General features: G+C 36.5%; 1 protein-coding gene across 1 annotated transcript; it reads right to left on the bottom strand.

Moving 5' to 3' along the window:
- Positions 1 to 6,243: 6,243 nt before the first annotated feature.
- Positions 6,244 to 10,578, bottom strand: LOC115447254 (collagen alpha-1(I) chain). Its single transcript, XM_030174250.2, has 3 exons — positions 10,498 to 10,578; positions 8,706 to 9,498; positions 6,244 to 7,683 (listed from the first exon to the last, which is right to left on the bottom strand). Exons 1-3 carry the CDS (start codon positions 10,504 to 10,506, stop codon positions 6,398 to 6,400), a joined length of 2,088 nt encoding a protein of 695 aa, XP_030030110.2. The 5' UTR covers positions 10,507 to 10,578; the 3' UTR covers positions 6,244 to 6,397.
- Positions 10,579 to 25,457: the final 14,879 nt, after the last annotated feature.

The following is a 25,457-nucleotide window of genomic DNA, read 5'->3' as shown; positions in this document are numbered from 1 at the left end:
CACTGCGCTCGCCGGTACGAGGTGATAATTGCGATAATAACTAAATACACACATCAATGAGACTTGAATAAATTATACATATGCTAGAGTGTCTACCACAAGGGCCTTGTTCATCTCATCATAACTGACTGATCTTATTATATTAAGTTCATTAACAGTCGAACATAAATGTCGGTGATAGCTCGTGGCGTTCAATTATCGAAGCTTTTAATGCAATTTAATGTATTCCATTTGAATAATGTGTTATTGTGAAACTTTAAAGTTCACTCTATTTAGTTTTATTCAGTGATAAAGTATGCACAATGTGAAGTGTTCACGACTTCTTCGATTGGACATTTGTAGAGCCCAGGTGTGGGCGGTTTTATTTGCAGCATGAATGAGGCTCGACTTGTACATCTGATAGTTTGCTATTAGCAACATTTTGTCCCTTCAGAGTTATATTCACAAGCTTAAGCCATGTCTTATGAAATATCATTCTAACTAAGGTGCATACTTTCATAAGAGTTCCTAGAAAAGAGAATCTAACCAATAAACTAACAGTTTCCAGCCCGTATACTCGAAAAGTTCACAAAGACGGCGATAGAAGATGCTAGTGGTAGTTTATTTGTATCCATCAAGATACCGACCTCTGTACACAAATTGGAAAACTAGCTATAGTAGCCCACATAAGTGTCGCATTCCGGCATAAGTCTTTCTATATACGGTTTCAAACAGGCCGCCATAATTATGTCGACTGGCGAGAGATAGTAATTTCTTCTCATCAACACTATCTGCACCCAACTCCGCTTACCACCCGGTGTACTTACGTCACTTTTCTGTGGCCGCATAAATAAAACAAATACGAACTATATTGAGATCAATTCGAATTTTCAAGAATCGAGAGTACTCTAGAAAGTGAGTCTACATTCAATAGGTCAGTCCAAGGGCATGTTCAGTAAACCAACAAATATCAGTAATAGATTTAAACTAAAAAGGAGACAATAGTTAAGATAGCATCAACCGACACACCTTAAACTTTGTTCAAGATGAGTCGGCATTTTAAGTTGATGGACAGATTAGAGATATTTGTACCGCGGTTAAAGGCACGGGTTCTGTACCAGTGATGGCCTAAATATTGTAGCAAACTTAAATAATATAAATATTATGTAAGAGATGTTAACACGTGCTTTGAATATAAATGTGGGAGATTTGGATCGCGGGTTACCGGTTTCAAGAAGAAAGGGGCCATTTTCCTCAAAAAATGTTTCAGGGTTGTGTTATGTTGTTCCGATACAATCGCTGGTAGGATATATTTTATATCCACCTGGAAAGCGACCACCTTATACAAGTTGTTAAAATTCGCGAAAAGTAAGCGTGTCGCGTTCCATGATCAGCCTGTATATATCCAGTTCCAACAGGCTGGCACAATGGTGTCGACTGCTGAGTAATCGTCCTACGTCAGTCATTCTATTAGCGTCACTCCACTGACCATCAGGGATAGCAGGATCACTTTCCATGCCCTTATAAAAAAATCGTACCTAATATAACCAAGCTCTTTAAAAACAGTTTACCTTCTTGCAATTATGAAGTATCATCGATACTTTTTAGATCTTAAAATGTTAATCAATATTTTTATCAGTTACCTAATCGGAATTTTGATGACTCGTATTATTTAACAGAAAGAAAAATAAAACGGCATTAACATTAGAACATTAAATAATAACCTTTATAAGTAAGGGATCAAATTATAATCAGTCAAAACTTTTGAACCAGGATCAAATTCCGCAATTATTTGATGGATTACATTCATTAAGAATTTTCAATTTACCTTCAACCTTTGTAAGCTACAACTTTGCGTCATAGAATTATGTACCATGATGTTGACTTAATCATTAAACTTAAAGTAAATGATCAGTGATCAGTTTCACCACAGAACAAACACATTCGATTGTTCCCATTACCCATTGAATTACTAGATTCAATAATATTGCATTACTGTTGATGGCGCATTATCGGTACGTTTGTAGCAATCGCGATGCGCAGCGCCCGCCAATCAAACCGTATAATGTATAAGAACGATCGCTCTCGAAACAACACGGGATTTTATATTGGGTAAGTTACGAATTTTATTTTTGTTTATTAAATTGTTTGTATGAATTTAAAAATTTGTTTTATAGGATGTACTTTAATAAATTGAGTCAGTGTGATTTCAGCAAGTTCTTTACCACGACGGAAGAATAATTGAAATAAAAAAATATACAATATAATTTCTATATCTTAAAAGATGAATTGTATTTTTTAATAATAAATAAAATGCCTCATGTATTTAATATACGAAATAATATGTTTTTAAATTTTAGCTTCGTGTTTCTTGATTTTATGGTGGAGGAAAATATCGCGACGTAACCTGCATACCTGAGTTCTCCACAAGAATTTTGAGGGTATAATAATATATCTGCAAGCCCGCACTAGATCAGCTTGGTGAACTAAGGCCTAAACCCTCTTAGTAATAAAAGAGGCCCATGTTCAGCAGTGGGGCAATGTAATATGATCATTGATCAGGGCTAATATTATTATAACTCCTTAAGTTATATAGACTTCATAACAGACTTTAACAGTCAAGTTTATTGTACATTGTAATGGGTTTTAAGAATGTTAATTATGAAAAATCCTTTTACATATCTTTTTACCGATAATTATAATCAACATAATAGGTATCTACCCTCTAAAATTTACCAACATAAAATTCATGTTCAACTCATACAATGTAGGCTCGTGAACGCGGCACCTAAAAATTACAACATAATTGGTATCATAATCAATACGTAAATTACAAACATTAATTCGCACCAGAATACAACTAATTATTTAAACCAATTTATTGCTCCGTACAAATGTAGGTCAAGTATAAAAAGATTCGTCTGCTCGTCGACCTGCTGTCGACCGATCGATCAACTTTTTGTCTAAAACTTTTAATTGCCACACTTATTGTCTTCAGGTTACTTAACCTTTACTTAGATATCGATCTTGTTACTGCCATTTATTGAGTACTATTTATTTTTGCTACCGGTGAGTACATCAGTATTCAGTAGCCGGCGAGCAAAAACGATTTAGACGAGTCGATCTTTCCTGCGTGCATATCGATGCGATGTTTCGTCAGCAGAGACCTAGAAATAAGATGTTTTTTTGGTGATTCTTTAAACCAGTCGCATAACCTAAGCTTTAGCGGACTGCACGGACTCTATTTAACTGTATTATATTTTCTGTTCACGATTGATGTGATACTAAGTCTGGCAATCAGTTCTCTAATGAAAACATGGACCTTACAAAAAAGTAATAGATATTTACAATTATACTATACTGTTTTATATCTCGTCAATACTTACTATTAATTCTGATACACAGGTTTTGAGTTACAATTATGTTAAAAGACCGTATAACTTATATATTTACTCGATCTTTATACCTGTTTTGATTGAAATAAAATTAAATAAAAATAAAATTATTACGAGAAGCCTACGCCTTTTTTTTCGAATCTTGCAGAGATAAATTGTAATGTAAAAAATATTTATAGTATAAGCCAATGTAATTCTTTACAACCTATAGCAGCATAATGAACGAGAATTCACAACTTTGAAGGAGACCAGCACTCAATAGTGTCGTAATTCAGAGCTGACAATCACTGAAGATGGTCGCAAAATGCGCGCACTTCGAGCAGTGTACAGCGCTGCGAAACGGTTTAGATGACATTAGCACATAAATATCGGAACGTGACGTCGTGTGGCCCTTTGCCCCGTATCATAGGAAGGCACCGAATGCCGTACATGGTCGTATAATTTGTATTTAGCCGAATGATTAATTGCCCACGTTTGAATCCGTATCGCTACCTGGGATTTCAAATATCAGTAAATAAGGAAACAGCGGGATATAGATATTCGAAGATAAAGTTATAAATTAGTTTTACAATTTTCAACTATCATGTGGGTAAAGTTTAATGCTATGTTATTTTCACCTAATTTACAAGTAGCAATTTCCTATGCTCGTTTAATTATAAATAGAATTTGAAAAATAAATGTACGGCGAGAATTTATAATATAGTTAAAGCAGAGACTCAACAACAAAACTGTACCATTCCCACAACCGCCACTGCACCTCAAGTAACCAGTTTACTATTCGTAAATTTTTCGCTACCTGATTAATAATATTAAACACAAATAGCAATCAGAACAATATAATTTATGTGCAAGAGAAAAGATTTTGCGTAAAAGTATCGCAGGCACAAAATAACTCCACTCGTCACATCTTCAAGGTTGATCGACGCTCGTGAGCCTTTCGGGGATTGAAATGAAATGAAATGATTTATTTGAATCTGTAAAATGTTATACATTATTTAGATTCCGTCAATATTAACTCTACCACCAGTTCGTAAAGCAATTCTCACCAGAGAAGAACGGGCAAGAACTCTGGTGTTGCTCTTTTCAATCAGTTTAGGGTAAAGACTACAGTACATGATAAAGTGAGAAGAGAAAAAAAATACAATTGGTTTTTTATTGTTGTTTAGAGTAGTTCATTTTTATTGGTAATGCACTTGCCACCAGCCCCACTTGGTCGTCGGTATAGACATAAAAAACACACATCATATCTTTATCTCTGACAGAGTAGGCAAAGGTCCAACCAGTAAAACCTATTTTTCGCTATGAGTGTCGCATTCCATGTAGAGAACCTATCGCCATATTAGGCACAAATTTAAAACTCCAGGCTGACACTGAGGAAGAAAACCCAATATCACTTTGCTGCCCAGGTTTCGAACCCGGAACCTCAGAGCGGTACCGCGCACATATCGCCTCTAGGTACTACAAAGTAATCAATATAGAAACGTCCGGCTGACGACATATACATCAATTTGGAGCTGACTGTACCAACGTATGCAAATAATATTATATCTGTCCCTAAAAGCTTTCGCATTTTCAGTGCCTATATTTATAAGATAATTTTATAAATAGTTAAGTTGTTTTAATTGCGCCTTGTTCACTATTTTAGGACATACATTTATATAAATAAGTAGCAAGAATGTGAATAGAATTAAGTACATTTACATTGTCTGGTTTGCGAAACAATTAAAAAATATATAAAAAACGCTGTCCTGATTATTACTATCAAGTAAGTGATATGATTTTTCACACACGGTAGCAACAATATCTGGAACTTTGCAACAAAGGTTTGCATCACATAGTACTGCAAAGCTTTGTTGCGAGACACTAGCTGTTAAGAATCATAACCAGATATTTAATAAGGAGCTATACTATGATTTGGAGTAGTTGCTGAGTTTTAAAACTGCAAAATCTTCGAAACGTCGGGAGAAAATAATAATATAAATAACCGCAGTAAAATCCGTAAAATAGTTTTATTTCAATGAATAAAAGTATTTGATTCAAATCCTACTTCTAATTAGTTAATTTTAGATCTATTCCGATATTTTTTGTAGTGTAGAAATTTGCGAGCTGAATGTGGATTAAAAGAAAAGTTTATTCCTAGCATAAGCTCAGATATTTATGTGATTATTAAACAATTGTTCCGGTCTTCAGTTGCGGAGAACAAAAAGTCTCTCGTAGTTGATATACGCTAGCACTGAACCAAGACTATACGAATGTAAAGCTTCTAAATATTTCTTAGGTATTTTCGTTTCAATTATTGTTACGATTGTATCTTATGTCAAAAAGCTTTTGAAAATGTCGATGCAATCTTACAAGTATAGATGGCTAGTAACTTATAGAATAAAATCAAAGCGGAACTAGTCGTGTCTCTTTTTATTATTATGAGTTCCTCTATAACTTTACAAATCTAAACAAAATGTTATTGATCAATGAAAGTATTATGGAAATCATTGTCAGTTTTGTAAAGATTCTTTATTGCAATTAAAGCAATATATATTTTTTATTTCTATTAAGAAATAATGGCAAATTCAATGACAAATAAAATAAATATTATGTAAATTTTAATTTAATATTATGTTCTCTTTGTTTAATAATATTTAAAGCTTCATAAATTCATGACCGTTTGAAAGGCTTGCGTATTTCCTTCTCCATTAATTTATTGTAGCAATTATTTCTAAATATAACAAATAGAAGCTAATACACAAAACGGAGCACAGTAAACGTGTCCATAAAACACAATATAATAAAGTTATCACACTTTCCCGACGGTAAAGTTTAAGTAATACGCAACCTTGATTGGAATTTAGGTTAAAATAGTTAAAACTCGTAATTTGCTTAAAACTTTATTCATCACACAGTGATATATATTACAATACGTTCTATACACATGTATAAACACTATGTACAAAATCTTACTGAAGCGTCTACTTTTTTTTTGTTTTTTTCATAATGCCCACGATTTTGTAGTTAATCGATCCTTTGGTTCAGTATTTGTATCCTTCTTCTTCTGTGAAGCTTGGGGGCTGGCGGGGAGCGCCGAATCCTTGCCCTGGCCTGCCTTGACCACCAGCCTGGGGACCTGAAGGCTGAGATCCAGGAGAGCCTGACTGCCCAGGACGGTCGTATTGGTATCCATCGGCACCGGGTTGCGACGACGATTTAGGACCAGCGCCTGATGATGCTGGGCCGAAAGAAGATCCTGGGAATGATCCAGATCCTTGAGGTTGGCCAGAGAAACCAGGGCCTGACGGGGCACCAGAACTGGGAGCGGAGCCGAAACTTCTAGAGCCTGAGCCTGAAGAAGGACCAAATCCTTTAGATCCGGACGGTCTGGAAGGTCGGGAAGGTCCTGAAGATGGGCCAAAACCGCTAGATACAGAGGGACCTGAAGAGGGTCCAAAACCACTGGCGCCAGAAGAAGCAGGACCGGAGCTATAACCGTTAGATCCTGAAGGCCTAGGAGCGGAACCGAATCCATTAGATCCAGAGGGGCCGGAAGGAGCACCGAAACCATTAGATCCGGAAGGACCAGAGGGACCACCGAATCCGTTAGACGACGGACCTGAAGCGGGCCCGAAACTGTTTGATCCAGATGGGCTGGGAGCCGCACCAAAACCGTTAGATCCAGAAGGTCTTGAACCAAAGCCATTAGAACCAGACGGGGCGATGCCTTGTCCAGGTGAACCTGGGGCAGATCCTGTTCGGCTGCCTTGAGGTTGACCAGATCCCTGTCGACCAAAAGCACCAGACTGAGGCTTGTTATACTCGTATCCAGACTCTTGGGATCCAGATGGGCCTGAAGATCCAGAGGGGCCAGACGGGCTGGAATATCGCTGGGGACCCTGAGGGAAGGACGACCCAAAACCGTTGCCAGAAGGGCTGGAAGAAGGGCCAAAACCATTGGAACCGGAAGGACCTGACGAAGGGCCGAAACCATTGGATCCGGAAGGGCCTGAAGCGGGACCGAAGCCCTTAGGACCAGGGCCCGCAGCAGAACCGAAACCGTTCGAACCGGAGGGACCTGATGCAGGGCCAAAACCATTAGCTCCCGAAGCTCCAGAAGATCCCGAAGGTCCAAAGCCGCTAGGTCCAGAAGGAGCTGATTTCGATTCAGGGGCTCCAGCAGAGGGACCGAAGCCATTAGATCCAGAACTTGAGGGGCTGAAGGGGCCAGGGCCTGCAGGTCCACGTCCGTATCCGCTTTGGGAGTCTGATCCGGCGTTGTACTGCTGAGCGCTTACAGAGATACCTTCGTCGGGATTGTAGGCGCCTGAAATAATCATAAAAATAGAAACTTTTATTTTGAAATATCTCTACATTGATACAGTATGATATTATTATTAAAAACAAAAAACAAAAAAAAGATTTTTGCAGCTTTTAAACGTAAATACGGCGGGTTTGTGTTTGTTTACAAACTTTAACACTGCCAGAAAATTGCAATGCGGTATTCACACGTTAAACATTAATAAGTAATATAAAATATACAGTGTAAATCAAAGAACTATTATTTAATTTATCAAATAAGTTAAAATTTCTATCAGTTTTAAAGTGTTTTAATACAATGACAGCTCCATTGTGTTGAGTTTCTAAAGCAGCAATTGATAGGATCTGCGCATTGATTTGTAGTATATTTCAAACTTCTGTTATAAAAGGTTGATTGTAATAATTTGGGACAGGTGAGCGGGCGAATTAACATAAACAAACGATCTAGTTTTAAATGTTAGTAAGGGGACGTCGAAACGTCTCTATGTTTAATTACGCGATCTTTGAAGGTTAACATACTTTACAATTGAGAAAATATCACCACAAGGTTCACCGTTATTGCTTTATTAGATCAACGTAAAAGTAGTTATTAAACTATCTATGCAGAATCTAAACGAGCACGTGAGTCATAGCATTAATTACCATCGCCTATAAACTTTATGCTATTCTCTATCGAAATGAAAGTGTAATGTGACTATTGAGTCCCGTGAGTATGTAGATGATTAATTATATATGAAATATATCATAGAAATTTTATATTTATATAAAATTTGACACAGCATCTCATGTTTTTAGTGAGATTTGTGATACACTATATTAAAAATTGTAGTTAGTGATACACTAAGAGCGTGAAAATTACGCCAGTGAAATATTTGTTTAACAATTTGAAAAAAATCTATGCCTTATGAGGCACACGTCTAAGCTATGCACAGATAAAATTCTTATTATTATTTTGATAGTTCTTACTTCATATCTCAGAATGATACTTAATACAGATAAGCAAGCAAAATTAAAAAAAAATGATTTTACCTTCTTGAATTCCAGCAGCGGCGGCTTTAGCATTTTCCTCAAGAGACCTGAGGATCTCGTCGGGGATCGGTGGCGGAGTGGGCAGGTGGTCACCCTGGGGCTGGTATCCGTTCTCATCAGCGGTGTACGTTACTCGGATGAACTGGCCATCGTCGTCGGTGTAGGAGAACGCTCCCTGCGCCTGCACGCCGTTGGTGGCAACTCCTGATTCCTCAGCAGCAATGCCGTTGGAAGTCTCAAAACTGTATGAGAAGGACTCGCCATCATTCTGACTGTCGTATCTCAAGATCTCGGCATTGGCGTCGGCAGACGCTTGGGCGCGCTGTGAAGCCTGGTATCCTTGGTACCCAGCTGATTGGCTGTAACCCTGAGCGGCAGGACCAGAACCTGAAGGAGCCCCTCCAAAACCGGGACTGCCGGAACCACCAGGAGAACCAGAAGCAGGCTGTCCGTATTGAGACGACGGAACCTGGTAACCAGATCCGGAAGGAGCTTGTCCGTTTCCTGAAGGTTGGTTGTATGAAGAAGGCTGTCCTCCAGAGCCCGAAGAAGGTCCGAACCCAGTGGGTTGACCAGCTCCAGACCCAGGCTGGCCAGCACCAGAGCCGGGCTGTCCAAAGGCGGGTGACGAAGATTGGCCAAAGCCAGTAGATCCGGCAGGTGCCGAAGGAGAGCCGTTAGGTCCCGTCAAGGAGCCAGGGCTTCCGCCAGCGGTGGCGGCGCTGGCCGGTGGGAGGTAGGTCCTGTCGAGCTTCGCAGCATAGCTGCAAGCCACCACTGATAGGATTATGAACTGAAACAAAAAAAAATATTATCATCCTTGTACTTTAGAACTCAGCAAAATGATTACATCACCCAAATAACCGTTCAATCACCTTATAAAGCACATAAATTATTCTTAATAACTACAGCGGATTCCTCCTAAATTCTCATACTCAATATTTTTATAAGGAGCTTACAACAATGATACATTGAATAACTCAGAATTATATTTTATATCATATCTAAATATCTGGGGAAATAAATGGCATAATTATAATTTATTATCTTTGTCATAACTTGCACAATCTCAACGGTTAAAACACACAAAAAAGTGTTTGCAAGAAATGTAATTATTACGAAAAAATTCATACACAATATTAGTATCACGATCGTAATTTTAAAAGCTTTTTGTCTGAAGATTAATGGTAGCAAATGTTTGAAGCCATTATTGTTTATGTACAATGCCGATGTATTAAATGTTATTGTATTTTTTCTTTAATAACAGTAATCATGTCAAATGATAAATAAAGAAATGCAGATATTAAAACTGAAAAAATATATAAAAATGATAAGACTTATGTCAAAAATTAAATAGTAAACTGTAACACGATTTTTATAATTACATTATTTTAATATTATTATAGAATTTAACCAGAAAAATCCTATCATAAAAAAAATGTAAATACTGATAATAAAAATGAAAAAGAAAAGTAAATAAAAAATCCCTTCTGCTCTTTTATAAGGTGTCACTCACGAATATGGAATAGTGGAAAACCGCTCAGTGTCAGGCGACCTACATAATCGTCTGCCGGCCTTGTACTATAAAAAAAATATTTTATATGTCCTTTAATTACTAAAATAACAATAAAACTTGATCACAAAAATCCGGAAAAATTAAAACTATAGTAATTAACGCATTTTATAATTATTATTTTCATATAATCCAAAACGTATCCTGGACTATAATTAAAACTTGTTTAATTAGATCCCAAGTTCAATGTAATAATTATAATAATTATTAATATATTACCAGCTTCATTGCAAGCTGTAGTCGGCACGGGATGAGCTGCGAATGTGTCGACTAAGTGGTAGGCACCCTATTTATATGAAGTAAATTCGTTCACATAACTATGTTACTTAAATTCGTACTCACGGAGGTAACCTTTTGACTGAGCGCGTATTAGTGTGCACTCGGCTTGTGCCGCGGGTTCACTCGATTAGTTTCACTTGTCTATTAATTATTTTTAATTTTTTGTTAAAACTAAAAATAATATTTTTATGTTTCATTTCATGAATGTTCTTAATCTACATTTTTGAAATATTTACACTTATGATAACTTAATTAACTTGACACTGCCATTCACGCGTAACTTATTACTAATACTACTATGAAACTGACCGCAGCTAGAATTGCTGAGGTTACTGCAGCGATTGACAGTTTGTAGTTATATCGTAGAGTTGCTCGACAAATTGACAGCGTTTGTGCTATGCCTTAAGGAATAAACATAGGCACTTATGGTGCATGATATTTGCTGAGTTTATTTTTAAATCTTTGTGGTAAAAGCAAGCTTGCTGAAATTTCGAGAACAAAACTTACTAATCCTGCACAAATCACACAATTATGAAAATATTAACAAAATAATGTTTACCTTTAAATAAATGATGCGACGATAATTAGGTTGGTTTTATTTCTACCAACCCTTATTAACTTTACAATAGAGATTACATGTAGTACTAAGATATGTCATAACAGTATGTTATTGAGATTTAAGGTGTTTTATTTCTTCGAATTTGTAGTTTATGACCAATTTATTTCTCATCTACAATAAAACGTTCTGTTATTTGTTCGCGATTAACGAGCAAACGGATTTTGATGCAGTTTTTCTTATGTTAAGTTATCTATTAAATATTAATATAGGAAAAAAATTAAGGAATATGATAGAGAGTGGAAACGCAACAGAAATGTCCACAGACGGAAACGGCAACACACAATATGAAGCAACTAATTCAAAATATCATAATTTCAATGAAACATTCTTTATATCAGTGTTATTATTATTTATATGTTTCCGTTTGAAAAGTATTGAAATGCTTGAAATTGCTGGCCATTATAAAACCTTAAACCCCATGACTCCAACAACAACACTAATGTAATATATCTTTTTTTAGTAAGTAAAATACGAATAACCACAAACATCTCCCTACTTCTACGGGGTGGAGATATGAAGTATTATATCTACGCATTGACTTGGTACTTGTAACCTGCTTGAAATATTTAATACTTGGTGTTGCTTGCAGCTTCGCCCGCGTAAAAGCACTTCCCACTACAAAAGCCAATAAAACACAATTCATAGTGTCACTTGGAACACAACGATGCCATCAATTAAAACAACCTGATTCAACAATTCTAGTATCTGTCAAGGGAACTAATTGCCGGGGTAAAACATAACCTATGTGTTAACATAGGAAATATTCTACTCATATGCTGAATTTCATTCAAATCCGTTTAGCTGTTTCTCAGTTTATTTCTAACAAACATGCAAACATTTTCACCAACTTTTGCCTTTGTGATATTTTCAGAAAAATTAAAATTCATTTCTAAAAGCTTAAATAGCTTTCACTACTTTTGACGTGCAGGTTTCTCATAGTAAAGGCCATGTCCGCTCATAAGATCATAAATTACTACAAAACCTGAAATTTTCAGTTTCTTTTTATTTATTCCTGTCAATACTTAAAACATAGCCCGTTAAGTTTTCCGACTCCAACCGCGTAAAAGTCTTTTCCTGAAAAATGGCTTTCTGTTCGCTTTTTCCAAATAAAGAATAGCCTACATGTTACCAGGTTAAAATTAATTGTAACAGTTCTTTGAAGCTTATTCTTAGACTAGAAAATCTTTAACTATAAGCGGTGGACTCATTTTGTTATCTATACCGCCTAACGTCAGCATCCTCTGGAGGATACCGAGCCGGGGTAATCGTGTAAGAAAAACCCAAACACCAATCTCTGAACTAGAATTCGAAACCAGGATTTTCTGGACTGTGGCCATATAAGTTAGTCTAGATAGGATAATCACCTACTTAGATATATTACTTAATTCGATTTCAGGGTGGAACTTTTACTAACAATGGGACAGCTTGGTCTAGATCATTTAGTTTTAAAAAAAAGGCGTTAATAAATCTTTCCTTTATAAAAGCGCTCATCAAATGTCGCTCATAATGTCCGTAACCAACTTGCAAAAAAAAAACACAGACAAGACTGTATCACAATTCTATTATATAAGCACGAAATGAAGATCCCTCGCTCTGTGTGTGTTACTCAATGCATTGATCGATATAGATACTTTAATTATGATTGTGAGCGTGTATGTGTGTGTGCTAGTGTTTGTTTAAGGGTTCTGCTACCGACTGTATTGACATAAAACATAAGTGAGTTTGTAAGACTAATACTGTGGTATACACTTCGTACTTTTTTGTTGACTATTAGAGGACGCTTAAATATTTGATAGAAGTAAGAGTGCTTCAAGTAAATGCTTTCCTATTCTTTTATCCGCAAGTATTATTGTTTTCTTTAAGATTGTAATTGGGCATTATAAAATATAAAAATGTTGCCATGTTTAGTAATCTAAAATGCGTTTGTTCATATCCAGTCTCGGTGCTACTATGCCATCGTATTGAGCGTCAGAGATGAGCATGTCTCTCTTCTTAAAAATTCTAACACCAATAGAAACATAAGCTGAATTTTCAGTATATATAATATGAAATAATATTTATCATAGTATAGGTAATCTGAGATGGAAGGATATCTGAGTTTTTCTATTCCTAAGTCGCCTGGAAATTTACGCCCGTTATAGCAATACGTTCACCCCCTATCACATGTTGGGACGGGTATAAGCGAAATGTTCATTATACTGCAACCTAAGCTCACGGAGATAAAGGCGTGAGTTTATGTATGCAAATTGGCAATACTCGAGGATGACGCAGACTAAAAATCATTAAATGATATTGAGTCATGGTTTGTGAACACTCAAATCCGCGACAGCTTAGAATCGTGAGCACCTCTCGATATCTCTACTAGGTCATCCCAACAGTAGCGGAAACCGTGCCGACACGCTCCTCTAGGGTAGGCAGAGATGCAACCAGTGCGAAACTAAGAAACAAACTATTTTCATATTAGGAAGATTTACATTACGACTTTCTGTCGGGTAAATAATGCATGATGCTCGTTTATAAAATAATGAACTACGATCTTTTTGAGATATCTATTCGACTTAATATCCGATAAATTAGAAACAAAAGATTGAGAGCATGAATAAGATGTTTTTTATGTGTATTCGGAATTACGCACATTTTCAAATGCGTAGGTATTTGCAGCTAGTCCACAATACACTGAGCTTTACCCGCCCACAAACGACGATTGGAATATCAAACAATTTTAAACCGATACGAACTTAATACTTATGTACTCGATTGGGCCGTGAAAACTTACATGTTCACATAATAACGATACTAGTCCCCTCGAGTCTATATCCGTGCAGAATTGTATACCCTGTCAAAAAAGATTTCAAAATTCGAATAGAGATCCGGAGAATAAAAGCAGTCTTAAGCTCTTTTATTAGTAATTATAGATTACTGAATGATCCATACACAACATTTAGGTACTAACCGAAATACAATAGTGCTTGCATAGTGTTGCTTGACAGGAGAAATAGACGACATATTTTTTGCAATGCAGTATTTACTTTGGCTATAAAAACCTGCGGAACCCCTCTATTAATAACAAATACTTGCAATTATCAATGTGTGCGTGCTGATATAGATCGCGAACAAAAATCAATAAGCATCGGGTCATGCGCAGCGTCGTGAGAGTATTTTTTTTTCTTTCGTAAACCGAAGTTGCCTTGACAAATTATCGAAGGTCCTCAAATGGCTGCGACCGCAGCGGGTTCACGGGTCATCCTACATTAGATACACGACTTACTTATGTTTAGAGCTAGACTATAGGCTTCCTTTCCCTTCGTCTCCAGACGGATGCGGTGACGTCATCAAGGCTGTCGCGTTCACTCACTACCGCCGGATGTAGTGAAATCTTGTTTCCGCTCTGATGTTTATGACCTATTTCCTTTCAGTTGTCACTCGTTAATTTCTTGCCTATGGTGTCAGAATTATTAACAAACTCTCATATGTTTTACAAATTATTTCTGTTAATATCAAGCAATACATGTCGTATTCCAATGGTGGCTATTTTGTTTAAAAGCAAATGATCTTAGATACACATAACCTTAAACCTGCACCACCAAATGGGTAAGCAGCAATGCAATTAAGACACTTATGTCTATTTAATTATGTTACACAAAGACAGCAATACTTATTTTAATCTTTGTTTTTACGTCATATTGACGATAGTACTTAAAAAAAAACAAAGAACTGAACCTATCCATAGCGAGATAGAGGTCTATCTCCATATGTAGTAAGCATGCATTTAATTAACATTTTTTGAATCCATAATGTTGTGTTTTTATCTTCTAATATCTAATTTGTGTTTCAGTGCTAAGGACACTGTATCACATAAATCCACATATTAACCGTTATATTATACATCTGTCATAGAATACTATGTTTTGTCTCATTTCCTCTGACAATAAATGTCACTCGACATGAGACGACACATTATAACTACGGCAGTATAGGATGTTAGCGCGCTGTCTGGATGACGAGCGATGGTGAACAAGTTACTTTGTAATTCAAAGCGTTTCTACTGTTTATGGGCAGTCACTTGTCAGAGACAGGCAAGCCGCTCGTCTCCTTTTTAGTTGTACAAAAACGCACTCTCATTACAGAATGTATAAATAAATAGCACATAATTACTATCATTATCACGCGGATTTCCTCGCGATGTTTTAATAACGTCATATTTATTTATACCAGTAAATAAAATCTTGTTTTTACAAGTGGCTCTGTAATTAAAGTAGTCCAATATCAATTATACAGAAATAATTAGAATTTCAATATTAAAGCAATATTTATTCTTGATTCACTTGACATTTTCCACATCCTATTTCACGTACGCTCATACCTACATACCTGTGTATCAGGTAGGCATTATTATTATGAACAAGTCTGTTCAATTCTTACTATATTATCATTCATTTTCTAGGCAAGCGTGCTCCACCATACACATCACTCACCATCAGGCGAGGTAGCGGTTAAAGGCAAGTTTATATGCTAAAAAAAATACTTATGTTGGTTTCCGACGACAAAGAGATTTCTTATGGTATTTTCATCAAATGTTTAGTGATCCCCATGACCCATAAAGTCCTTTCTCCATCACTTTGATTCCTTATACATATAAAATAACTGTGGTTTTGTGAGTGAACAAATTGTAAAAATAATTATTCTCATCAGTGCGAAGCGTCCATATAACCGGAACCTACCGGCTTCCCTTTTAGGTTCATTTCTAGTTTCCTTTCTTTTTCCTTCTCGTCCTAGCTTTTGTTTTTCCTTAAATTGACCGCGGTATGTCAACTAACGATTTTTTTTGCCTCGGGTTACCTTTTGAAATATTTCACCCTTCGCCAATGATTCTCATATACTTTGATTCCTTATAAATGCAACAATGATCACCTAAGTTATGAAAAAAATATTTTAGTTCTTCAAACCCTCGAAACACAAAAGGAATAAGAAACCCGTCACCGGTCCTAAAAAATAAATAGCAATAAAAAAAGCTTATTAGATAACCAGACAACTCGATAACCACCCTTCAGCAGTGATATAAAGACGTTGTCCCTCATGAGACGGCCCATTTAGACTAGACTATTACAAGTTGCTATATCGGCGTTGCTATTACATAATCCTTAGCAACTAAGTTGCAAGTTACCTGTAAGAGTGGACACGATATTGTTATATTATGTACAGTCAGCCCCAATAAATGTATAAGTCGGCAGGGAGTCGTTCCTCATTGATTACTTTGCAATGCATATATTTTGTCTTCATCGACTTTCACGTTCTTTTAAAGCTGACTGTATATCAGGCCAATGTGTTTGATCACGCGAACCATTCTTCTATTATTATCGGTATTAAAATGAAGTACTATATTAGTTGTGTAACGCATGCGCAATTAGCTGACGTTTGACAATAGACGCGTCACTTGGGTAACATATCGGATGACTGTATTATGTAAAGTTTAAACGCGTTACATTAATGTTAATCTTTCATAGAATTTTATGTCTTAGTTAATATTGTAATGTTTATTTGACATATTTTTAAGACGAAATGAAAATTAGGTATCTGTTTCGTGAATATTCGCTGCTCTATCGACGCTGCCTCTGTTTTCGGAGCAGAAGGCGTGATATAGTAGTATGACATCATTTCGCCTAACTAACCTTGTTTCGTTGCCTGTGTAACTGAGGAGCGGAATTTGATTTCCAGGCTTGGTATTTAATCACAAAAATTTGACTTTAGTTACTCTAATCGGTACTCAAAGTGACCATAGATTATTGAGTCGTCATACGTAACATCATAGAGTAGACAAATAACCTAGAACCGTAGACACAAACTGTATCGCTGTCCATACCTCTACGATACAGTCGTGAGTTTATAAAAACAAATGAGGCAACACGCGAGTACAACGTGAGAGTAATTAGCGTGGTATTTGCGTTCCTATAACCCGTCACCTCCGACCGACAGGTGTTAGGAAACTGTAAATAAACCTCTCACTTCATTTTTATTTTCAATATTCATATGTAGATTATACGTGCACTTTTATTTTTTACTAACTTTGGTAATGAAATTAGTTACTAGGTTTTGCTTGCGGCATCACACACACATCACGCATTCCCCCCCATAGAGCATGCAGAGGCGCAACCAGGTCACCCACGTTTCGTCAACCAATTTGGATGAAATGTGACACACGGAAATACCATAACCTGGATAACATATTATGTACTTATCCCTGATTGTACTGAACGGAACCTTTATACCAATAAAGATCTTTCACGCGAATTCCCGAGCACTACCTAGTCTTTCAAAATCCTTGCCCGACATTGCATTGTAGATAAAGGAACCCGGATGAACTAGTAATGACTATGTCTCATGCTATGCAGCGTGCCTCTACAACTCAAAATAAAATACGTAACATGTAAAATGATTATAAAATTCCTGACATTTCAGTATGAAACTCGTGCAGTGACGATTACATGAGACTCAAGGCTGACGTAAAAAGCGCTATTACTGAAGATACGACCGAAGCAGATTGCTAACGTAGCATCTGTCATTTAACCGGTGTGGGTTTATAGTGGCGTGGGACTTGCGAAATCGAGTTGGGGCTATTAAAAAAGCGGGTTGACTGTGCATTTAAAAGAAGGTATAAATAGTATCATGACTGCAAAAATAAAGAACCTGCTTTGACGGTGCTGTTTTTGTTTAAAGTTAACATCGTCAGTACAGGAAAAAAGATCCATCTTTTACCACAGTATAGTGCGTTTTTTTATTTTCGTAGTCGGACTAAAATGTCAAAATGATTAGGGGAATGGAAAACATTTTGAAGGCGAAAGGATATAGTTATTATATTTTGCTGGTGGTAGGATAAATTTTATCTCTGCCCGGATAGCGACCGTACACAAGCTGTTAAAAAACGCCATAGTGGCCCGCGTAAGTGTGTCGCGTTCCGAGATCAGACTGTGTATATCCGACAACTCACCGGCATAATTGTGTCGATTGTTGAGAGGTAATCTTTCGACAGTCGACACTCTACTGGACCTCACTCCACTTACCGTCAGGTGCAGTGGAAACACCTAGGCGAATCCGTATAAAAAAAGATACAAAAAAAATCTGCGTTAAATATTAGGTCTAATAAAAACAATGTAATCAACAAAGATATCAGTATTCTGTCTAATATCTCGAGTCTGTTATTTTGACTCGCTTCAGGTATAAACGGCAGAACAGATGTTGATACAACCTTCACTATTACAAAGCATTACTTAAGTAAACCAATAAAGACTTTCCCGCCTTCACACCCACGGCCACAACTCCTGTAAGCCAGGATCAGCAGTGGTACACATTTTATGACACCGAGCGGTGACGCTTGGCAAGTATCAGTAAAATTAATTTGTCATTATCCCGCCACGAAATTAATCAAAGAGAAAGATAGGGAGGAGTTGGAAATATTAATTGTCCACTACCCTTCATAGCGAAGCGGGAGACAAAATAATGAACTAAGGAGGCATTCAAACCTCAACGATAGGGAAGTTTCCAACTAGATAATCCAGTTATAAAGCACCACGGGTAAAAATTAAACGTAAGTAAACATGTAATGAAATGAACTGGGGTAGGCACCGGGGCAACCTGAACACTTACTTTCGCTATTTATTTATTTATTTATTTGTAATAAGGTACACCAACAGCACTACATATTACATTAATTAATATTAAAAAAGTAATAAGGTATTAAACAATATTCGCTATGTGTGTTCCGTCCCATGACGTGATAGGCGGCTAGCTTGACGCCATATCGGGCATAATAAATTGTAGGCTCTGCACCATAGAAGAATATGATAGGATGAGAATAAATATTTACATACATAACATAACATCACGCATATTATCCCCGAAGGGGTATGCAGAGGCGCAACTAGGGCACCCACTTTTCGCCAAGTATGTTCCGTCCCATAATGTGATAGGGGGCGAGCCTATCGCCATATCGGGCACAAATTCCAGACTCCGGGCTGATACTGAGCAGAAAAACCCAAATATCACTTTGCCCGACCCGGGATTCGAACCCAGGACCTCAGAGCGCTATTGTACCGGACGTGCAATACAACTACGCCACCGAGGCAGTCAGAGAATAAATATTTAAGTATAAAAATCTTACTCTTTATCGTTCTATCAAATCATATATGGAATGAATGTATCAAGACAAACAAAAAAAAAACGCAGATGAGACAGAAAAAAATGTAATAACATTTCTTAAAAACTATTTCGTTACATTCATTTATTTTGAGAAATACTCATAATAAACGAGATTAAGGCCAAATTCTATATTAAATAGGTACGTATGTGTGTGTATATTAAATTCGTTCGCTAATCGCTTTTTTAGGGGCCTCACGCCAGCTGCTACAAAATATTTTGACGAGTCTATCAAACAGAACCATTCCTAATTGAAATAAAAAATAACGCGAAATATTATAATTTATTCGCATATTACGCAACAAACATATTAACGTATTAGTTTCAGTGATAACATGTAGATGGCAGCACTTGTATTACTTAATCATTATTTGAGAAAACAGCATCAAGATATTTTATTGATTTTATTTGAATTCGATAATGGGAACTGTTTTTATTGGAAATTAGAGCATCATATTTTTTTTTATTGTGACAGATCAATATAAGACAACGCATGTAAATATGTAATTTTATAGATCCTCTCGCCCATGCCATGTGATTAGGTGGTAAGCATTACCTATATTATGTTCTTAGATAACATTAGGAGACCCATCAGTTTGTTTTCAGATTCATGCAATAAAAACTTAAACAAAGTCACCCGCCCGGTATGTAAGTCTGAACGCTATAAACTCAAAAAATACTGAACAAATTACTATAAAATTTGGCACGGAGATAGTTTACGACCCTATAAAGGATGTAAGCTACTAATTATCCCGGGAAAATATATAACAGGACTTTCATCCTGGAAAAACTCTTTCACGCAGGCGAAGCCGCGAGCAAAAGTTAGTAAGTATTATAGAGGAATTTAAATAATCTTCACGGTTACTATTATTATGCTAACTTACTTTATAATATTTGCCTTCATATTATTAAACGAGGAAAAATAGTGTGATTAAATTCGCGACCTTTTGCACTTATGTCAATCTAGAGGCTGTTGAACTGATGGCGTTAGAATACAGAAATTATTAAATTAAATCATATCTCCATAGTGCTCTGCGCGGTCCAAGGTTATATCTTTAAGACTTCTCCATTAACGATAGGGTAAATAATGTTAATGAGCGGGGATAGCGTAGTTGGGTGTAGAACCGAATGCCGAGAATAATGTCAGCAGGTTCAAATCCCATGGGCAAACCTCTGACTTTTCTGAAATTATGTGTGTATTCTTTGAGAATTATTGATTGCTTTAACGGTGAAGAAAAACATAATGAGGAAACTTTTTTTTTTTGTTTTCGCGGAGAAAGTGCCTTATGACTACCGCCCAGCCTTCGGGGGGGGCGACTGAGCGGTTATGTTGGGGTCACCGTGCCTTACGACCCGGCGTTGAGCCACCCAGATTTGATCTTAACCGTCGGGTGACCGCCGGGCCGAGTCCCTAACCTATATACACGCACGGCATACCAACTAAAACTCCGCGGTGGCCGTCTTCGGCGCATTAGGGACGACTGTGGGCTTCCTCTGACTGAAATGTTTAAGTTTTCGTCCGCAGTCGTCCCTGCGCGGTGCCGCCTGTTGCGGCCCATCTCCTATGGGGGGGCTCAGAAGCTCCCGCGTAACCGAAGGACGCTCTCGGCGTCAACGGCAGCATGAGGCCTACCTTTCACGCTGCCGTCCATCTCGGGGGTCATCACAATGTGCGAGATGTGCACAACGTACACTAAGGGCGGACGGCCCCCTGCTGCCCGCCGACGACCCCCCGATGGCCCCTATTAGTCGCCTTTTACGACAGGCAGGGGATACCGTGGTGAAATTCTCAAAACGCCCCCATTCCACAGGGCGGATAATGAGGAAACCTGCATACTTGCGGAATTCTCTACAGGAATTTTAAGGTTATGTGAAGTCTACCAATGCGCACTTGGCCAGCGTGGTGGACTAAAGCCTAATCCCTCTCAGTAGTTGAGGAGACCCGTGCATAGCAGTGTGACAATATTTAATACAAGGCGGATATTACTAATATAAATAATTTTAACTGATCTAAAACGACATCATTTCTAACGTCAAAATTCGTACAAACTGGTTTAATTAAGCTCTACATAATAATCCACTGAGCTCGTCAATCTCCCAACAACCTTTACACCAATAGAGATAGTCTTATATCACTTCTTTGTTATATTATCTTACTAATATTATAAATGCGAATGTTTGTAAAAATGCTTGCTTTTTACAAATTACGATTTACTTTTTTCGCGAGAAAAATGATACCAGGATTTTTATTCTCAGAAGAGACTATCACGTGGACGGACCAGCACGCAAAATAAAGAATTTTCCATCTTGATTATTTAAAATTCTTCATTTAGTAAACAAAACCAAAATTAATTAGATGCTATTGCATAATTAATTAAAGACGTTTGGTTTTACAACTAGTCTGTAGGCGCGGTTGCGCCTGTGTCAATTGTAGGTAAATGTTTTTGTTTTGCATTAATTATGATTAGTGTCCATTCTCTCCTGAGAATTTAAGAATGAACGGTTCCAGATCTATTCATTTCATACCGATTTTAACATATTTTTATCCTCTTAAACTTCAATTGTAAGGTATTTTTTCCGATAAGAGAGGCACAGAGTGACATTTATTGGTATATATATAACTATTCTTTGGTTGCTGCTTCCTTGCCTCAGTACTTAGTATTGTCTGAAATAATAGAAATTAAAATAAAACATCTAATTCAATGAAAATGAAGCTTTTATATTAGAGAAATATTTTTGAATTGATTAATCGTTGCATAAAATATCTACTTAACAAAATATCAATGAACATACAAAACTTAACTCTTTACAATACTAATATAGATTTAAATATAAGCCACAAACCAGTATCATATGACAGACGAGTGAAGAGGTGACTTTGTGTCACAAAAACTATTTATCGACTAAATCGAGAATAGACGAGTCGTTGACCCATCTTGTAGAAATGTCATTATTTTATGCTTCTTAGAAGTATTTGATTTTAACTTTTGTTCGTGCCTAAAGCCGTTTGAGGGATGAAGTAGCTTCTTAGTAATGGAAGATTTTTTATATTGATATTCATACATACAAATAAATTTTACCTCTTTATAAAATAGCATTAACTTGTGCTATCATTTCTAAGGATTTTTATTCTTGAAGGCAAAAACCTATAATAGATTTATTTTAATATAAGAATAGGTACTAGGTAAGTAATGGCTCTCAACCTTCTATAGATTAATGTAAGAATATTTACGAAGGAGGTAATGGCTCTGAACAGTCGCCAAAATCCTCTACTTAACAGACAAATGTTCGCACATAACAAGATATCCTCGAATGGCAATGTACACATTTGTCATGACACCGTTACCACTAAGGTTCCAAAAAAATGCGCTAGAATTCTAAATAATTAACCAAATCAGTTGTTACTAGATCATCTTTGGTTTCTATACTGTTTGTTTCCTTTTTTGTTAATGATTGTATTACGTTGTATACACCGATGATTTAAACTGAATGTAAGACTCTTTAATCAATAATTATTGTTCAAGTCCATAGCGTTGTATCTTTTTAAATAAATATAAAAAAAAACCAAGCCTTTCGCTAGTTGTCTCCTTGCTGCTCCCAGAACGTTACCCTAAACAACCCACTATGGCTTAAACTATAGATTTTACCATATGTACCGTCGCTGAACAGTCCAACACGAAATATATCCGGAACCCACTGACAGGTTTTATTTCACATCTCATAAATCAGTCAGTTGATTCTTTGTTTTGTGATTTATTAAGTTTTCAATGTTCTCAGAAGGTGTAATCAAAGGTCTTGTGTCTAGCGCTGCGTTTTGCTTTTATATTAGTTCGAAAAGAATTTTGCATTTTTATTTTAAAACTAAATGATGTGACAAGACGCTCAACTGTTTCCACAACAGCCTATGAACAGTAACAGAACCAAGTAGCTTAAACTAATAAACACTGACTATACTTGCGAACTCTAAGTTTTTTATACAGGCTCGAGAATTTGACCATACTGCACCTCATGGGAATACAGTGAGTACCTTCCTAATTATTAATGTCTCATTCTCTCCCAGTGACCGTCCTGAGCCGAGGTTCGAGGGAGGTTAGCCGGTTAGTGGGTTGCCCTCAGCATGGCCAATGAATTTTTCAAGGGTCGCGAGAGAGGGTCCGGTGTGTTTGTATAAGCCGACCCTTGTCTAGCTAACAAACGTATGTAATGTTAAAAAAACAATAAGATGAAGTCGGTAGAAAAGTGATAATTAAATGTTTACTTCCTCGTTTCCTTCTTAGTTCTTTATTCTCGCAAAGCAATTGTGTATCTTAATTATAAAATATTTACAAAAGAAATCTACAAACTAAACTATGCAGTAATTGATTGATTTACAAGTACTTCTTTTTGGTACAGTTTTTGTTGAATCAGGAACTCCAAATGTGTGTCGCGTTAATTCTTTTGTACCGAAACTACAAGAATAGATATTTTAATTAATACAATATATAATATCTTGATTGATTTGGCATTAATTTGACAAATGGACCAACTTTGATTTATTTTATTAACTATTTTTGGAATAAGTAATTAAGTTTTAGTGGTTTTGATACAATAAAGATTTTCATTTTGGATAGTGGATATCTGAATACAACTATATGGGGCACAAGGAATTCGCCCACTGAATGTCTATCTAATTACTCAATAAAGAACTTTGAATAATAAAAACTTGAGTTTTAAATTCTATAAAACCTAGCAATTATAGTGGTTTTAATATCCTCCAACTGGAGTACAACAGCACTGAGGATAGTAATATACTTATCAGGGATACTTTTACATATTTATAGTATTTATAATGATTTCTTATGTTTACGCGAATGTTAGACATTGAAATTAAACTAATTTTCGGATTCTATCGCGGTTAGTATTTTATTTTTCTCCCGACGTTTCGAAGACTTTGCAGTCCCCCCGTGATCATAAAGGCTGCAAGTCTTCGAAACGTCGGGAGAAAAATAAAAACTTAAACGGGATAGTATCCGAAAATTAGTTTAATTTCACTATTTATAATGTTAATTATTTTATGCTGGTAAAAAAAAAGCGGCGATAGCCTAGTTGGTGTGGAACGGACTGTCGAGACGAATATCCGCAGGTTCAAATCCCAAGGGCACACACCTCTGACTTTTCAAAAAAAATATGTGTGTATTCTATGTGAATTATCGCTTGCTTTAACGGTGAAGGAAGACATCGCGAAGAAACCTGCATACTTGAGAAATTCTCTATTAGGAGTTTTCGGGGGTGTGTGAAGTATACCAACCCGCACTAGGCCAGCGTGGTGGACTAAGGCCTATTCCCTCTCAGTAGTAGAGGAGGCCCGTGCCCAACAGTGGGACAGTATTATAATACAGGGCCGATATTATTATTATTATTATTTCACAGACATAGGTAATTATTTTTGATTGTCTTATTTACTTTTATGTGTGTATGCTTGTATCTTTAAATATTAAGTGACCTTGATACACCCACCCAACTTCTATATCTCTGTACCACCGCGCCGTTTGGTTGACTTCACGGCGATATACATTGGTGTATAAAGTGCAAAATAAATAAATATACAGTGAAGTCATTCAGAAATTCACTCACAAGTCGAAGATCTGAGGAACTTGTGAATTCCAACATTAAAAGTTTCTTCTAACAAAGTCATGTCACGAAACCGGTTCATAATATTGACATTTAATAACGATTTATAGAAAAATATTTATAGAAATCATAAATTCGCACATTAACATTTCTTTTCAATTAACACATTTTATTTATTAGTATCCAATATTTTTCGTTTATTTTGCGTATCATTGATATAAGGTCACGCCTATATCCCAAAGTCATAATTAGAGGTGACGGTTTATATCCAATATTTCTTAGTTTGTCTTCCTCCTGATTTAGAAGGCGACCTTGTCATCCACGTCATCATCAGCTATAGTGTGTCTACTGCTAAATTCAGTCTTAAAGATTTAAAGGTAGACCTATTGGACCCTATCACCGTACGGAGAGCAAATCAAATCCCGTGTCAATCTTTCGCAGAGGTGAAAATTAACCCGGGTTAGGTTAAATCTCCTACAAT

This window comes from Manduca sexta, chromosome 16 (genome assembly GCF_014839805.1).
Source record: "Manduca sexta isolate Smith_Timp_Sample1 chromosome 16, JHU_Msex_v1.0, whole genome shotgun sequence".
In the NCBI taxonomy this organism is placed as follows: Eukaryota; Metazoa; Arthropoda; class Insecta; order Lepidoptera; family Sphingidae; genus Manduca; species Manduca sexta.
This window is presented reverse-complemented; position numbering and strand designations above follow the sequence as displayed.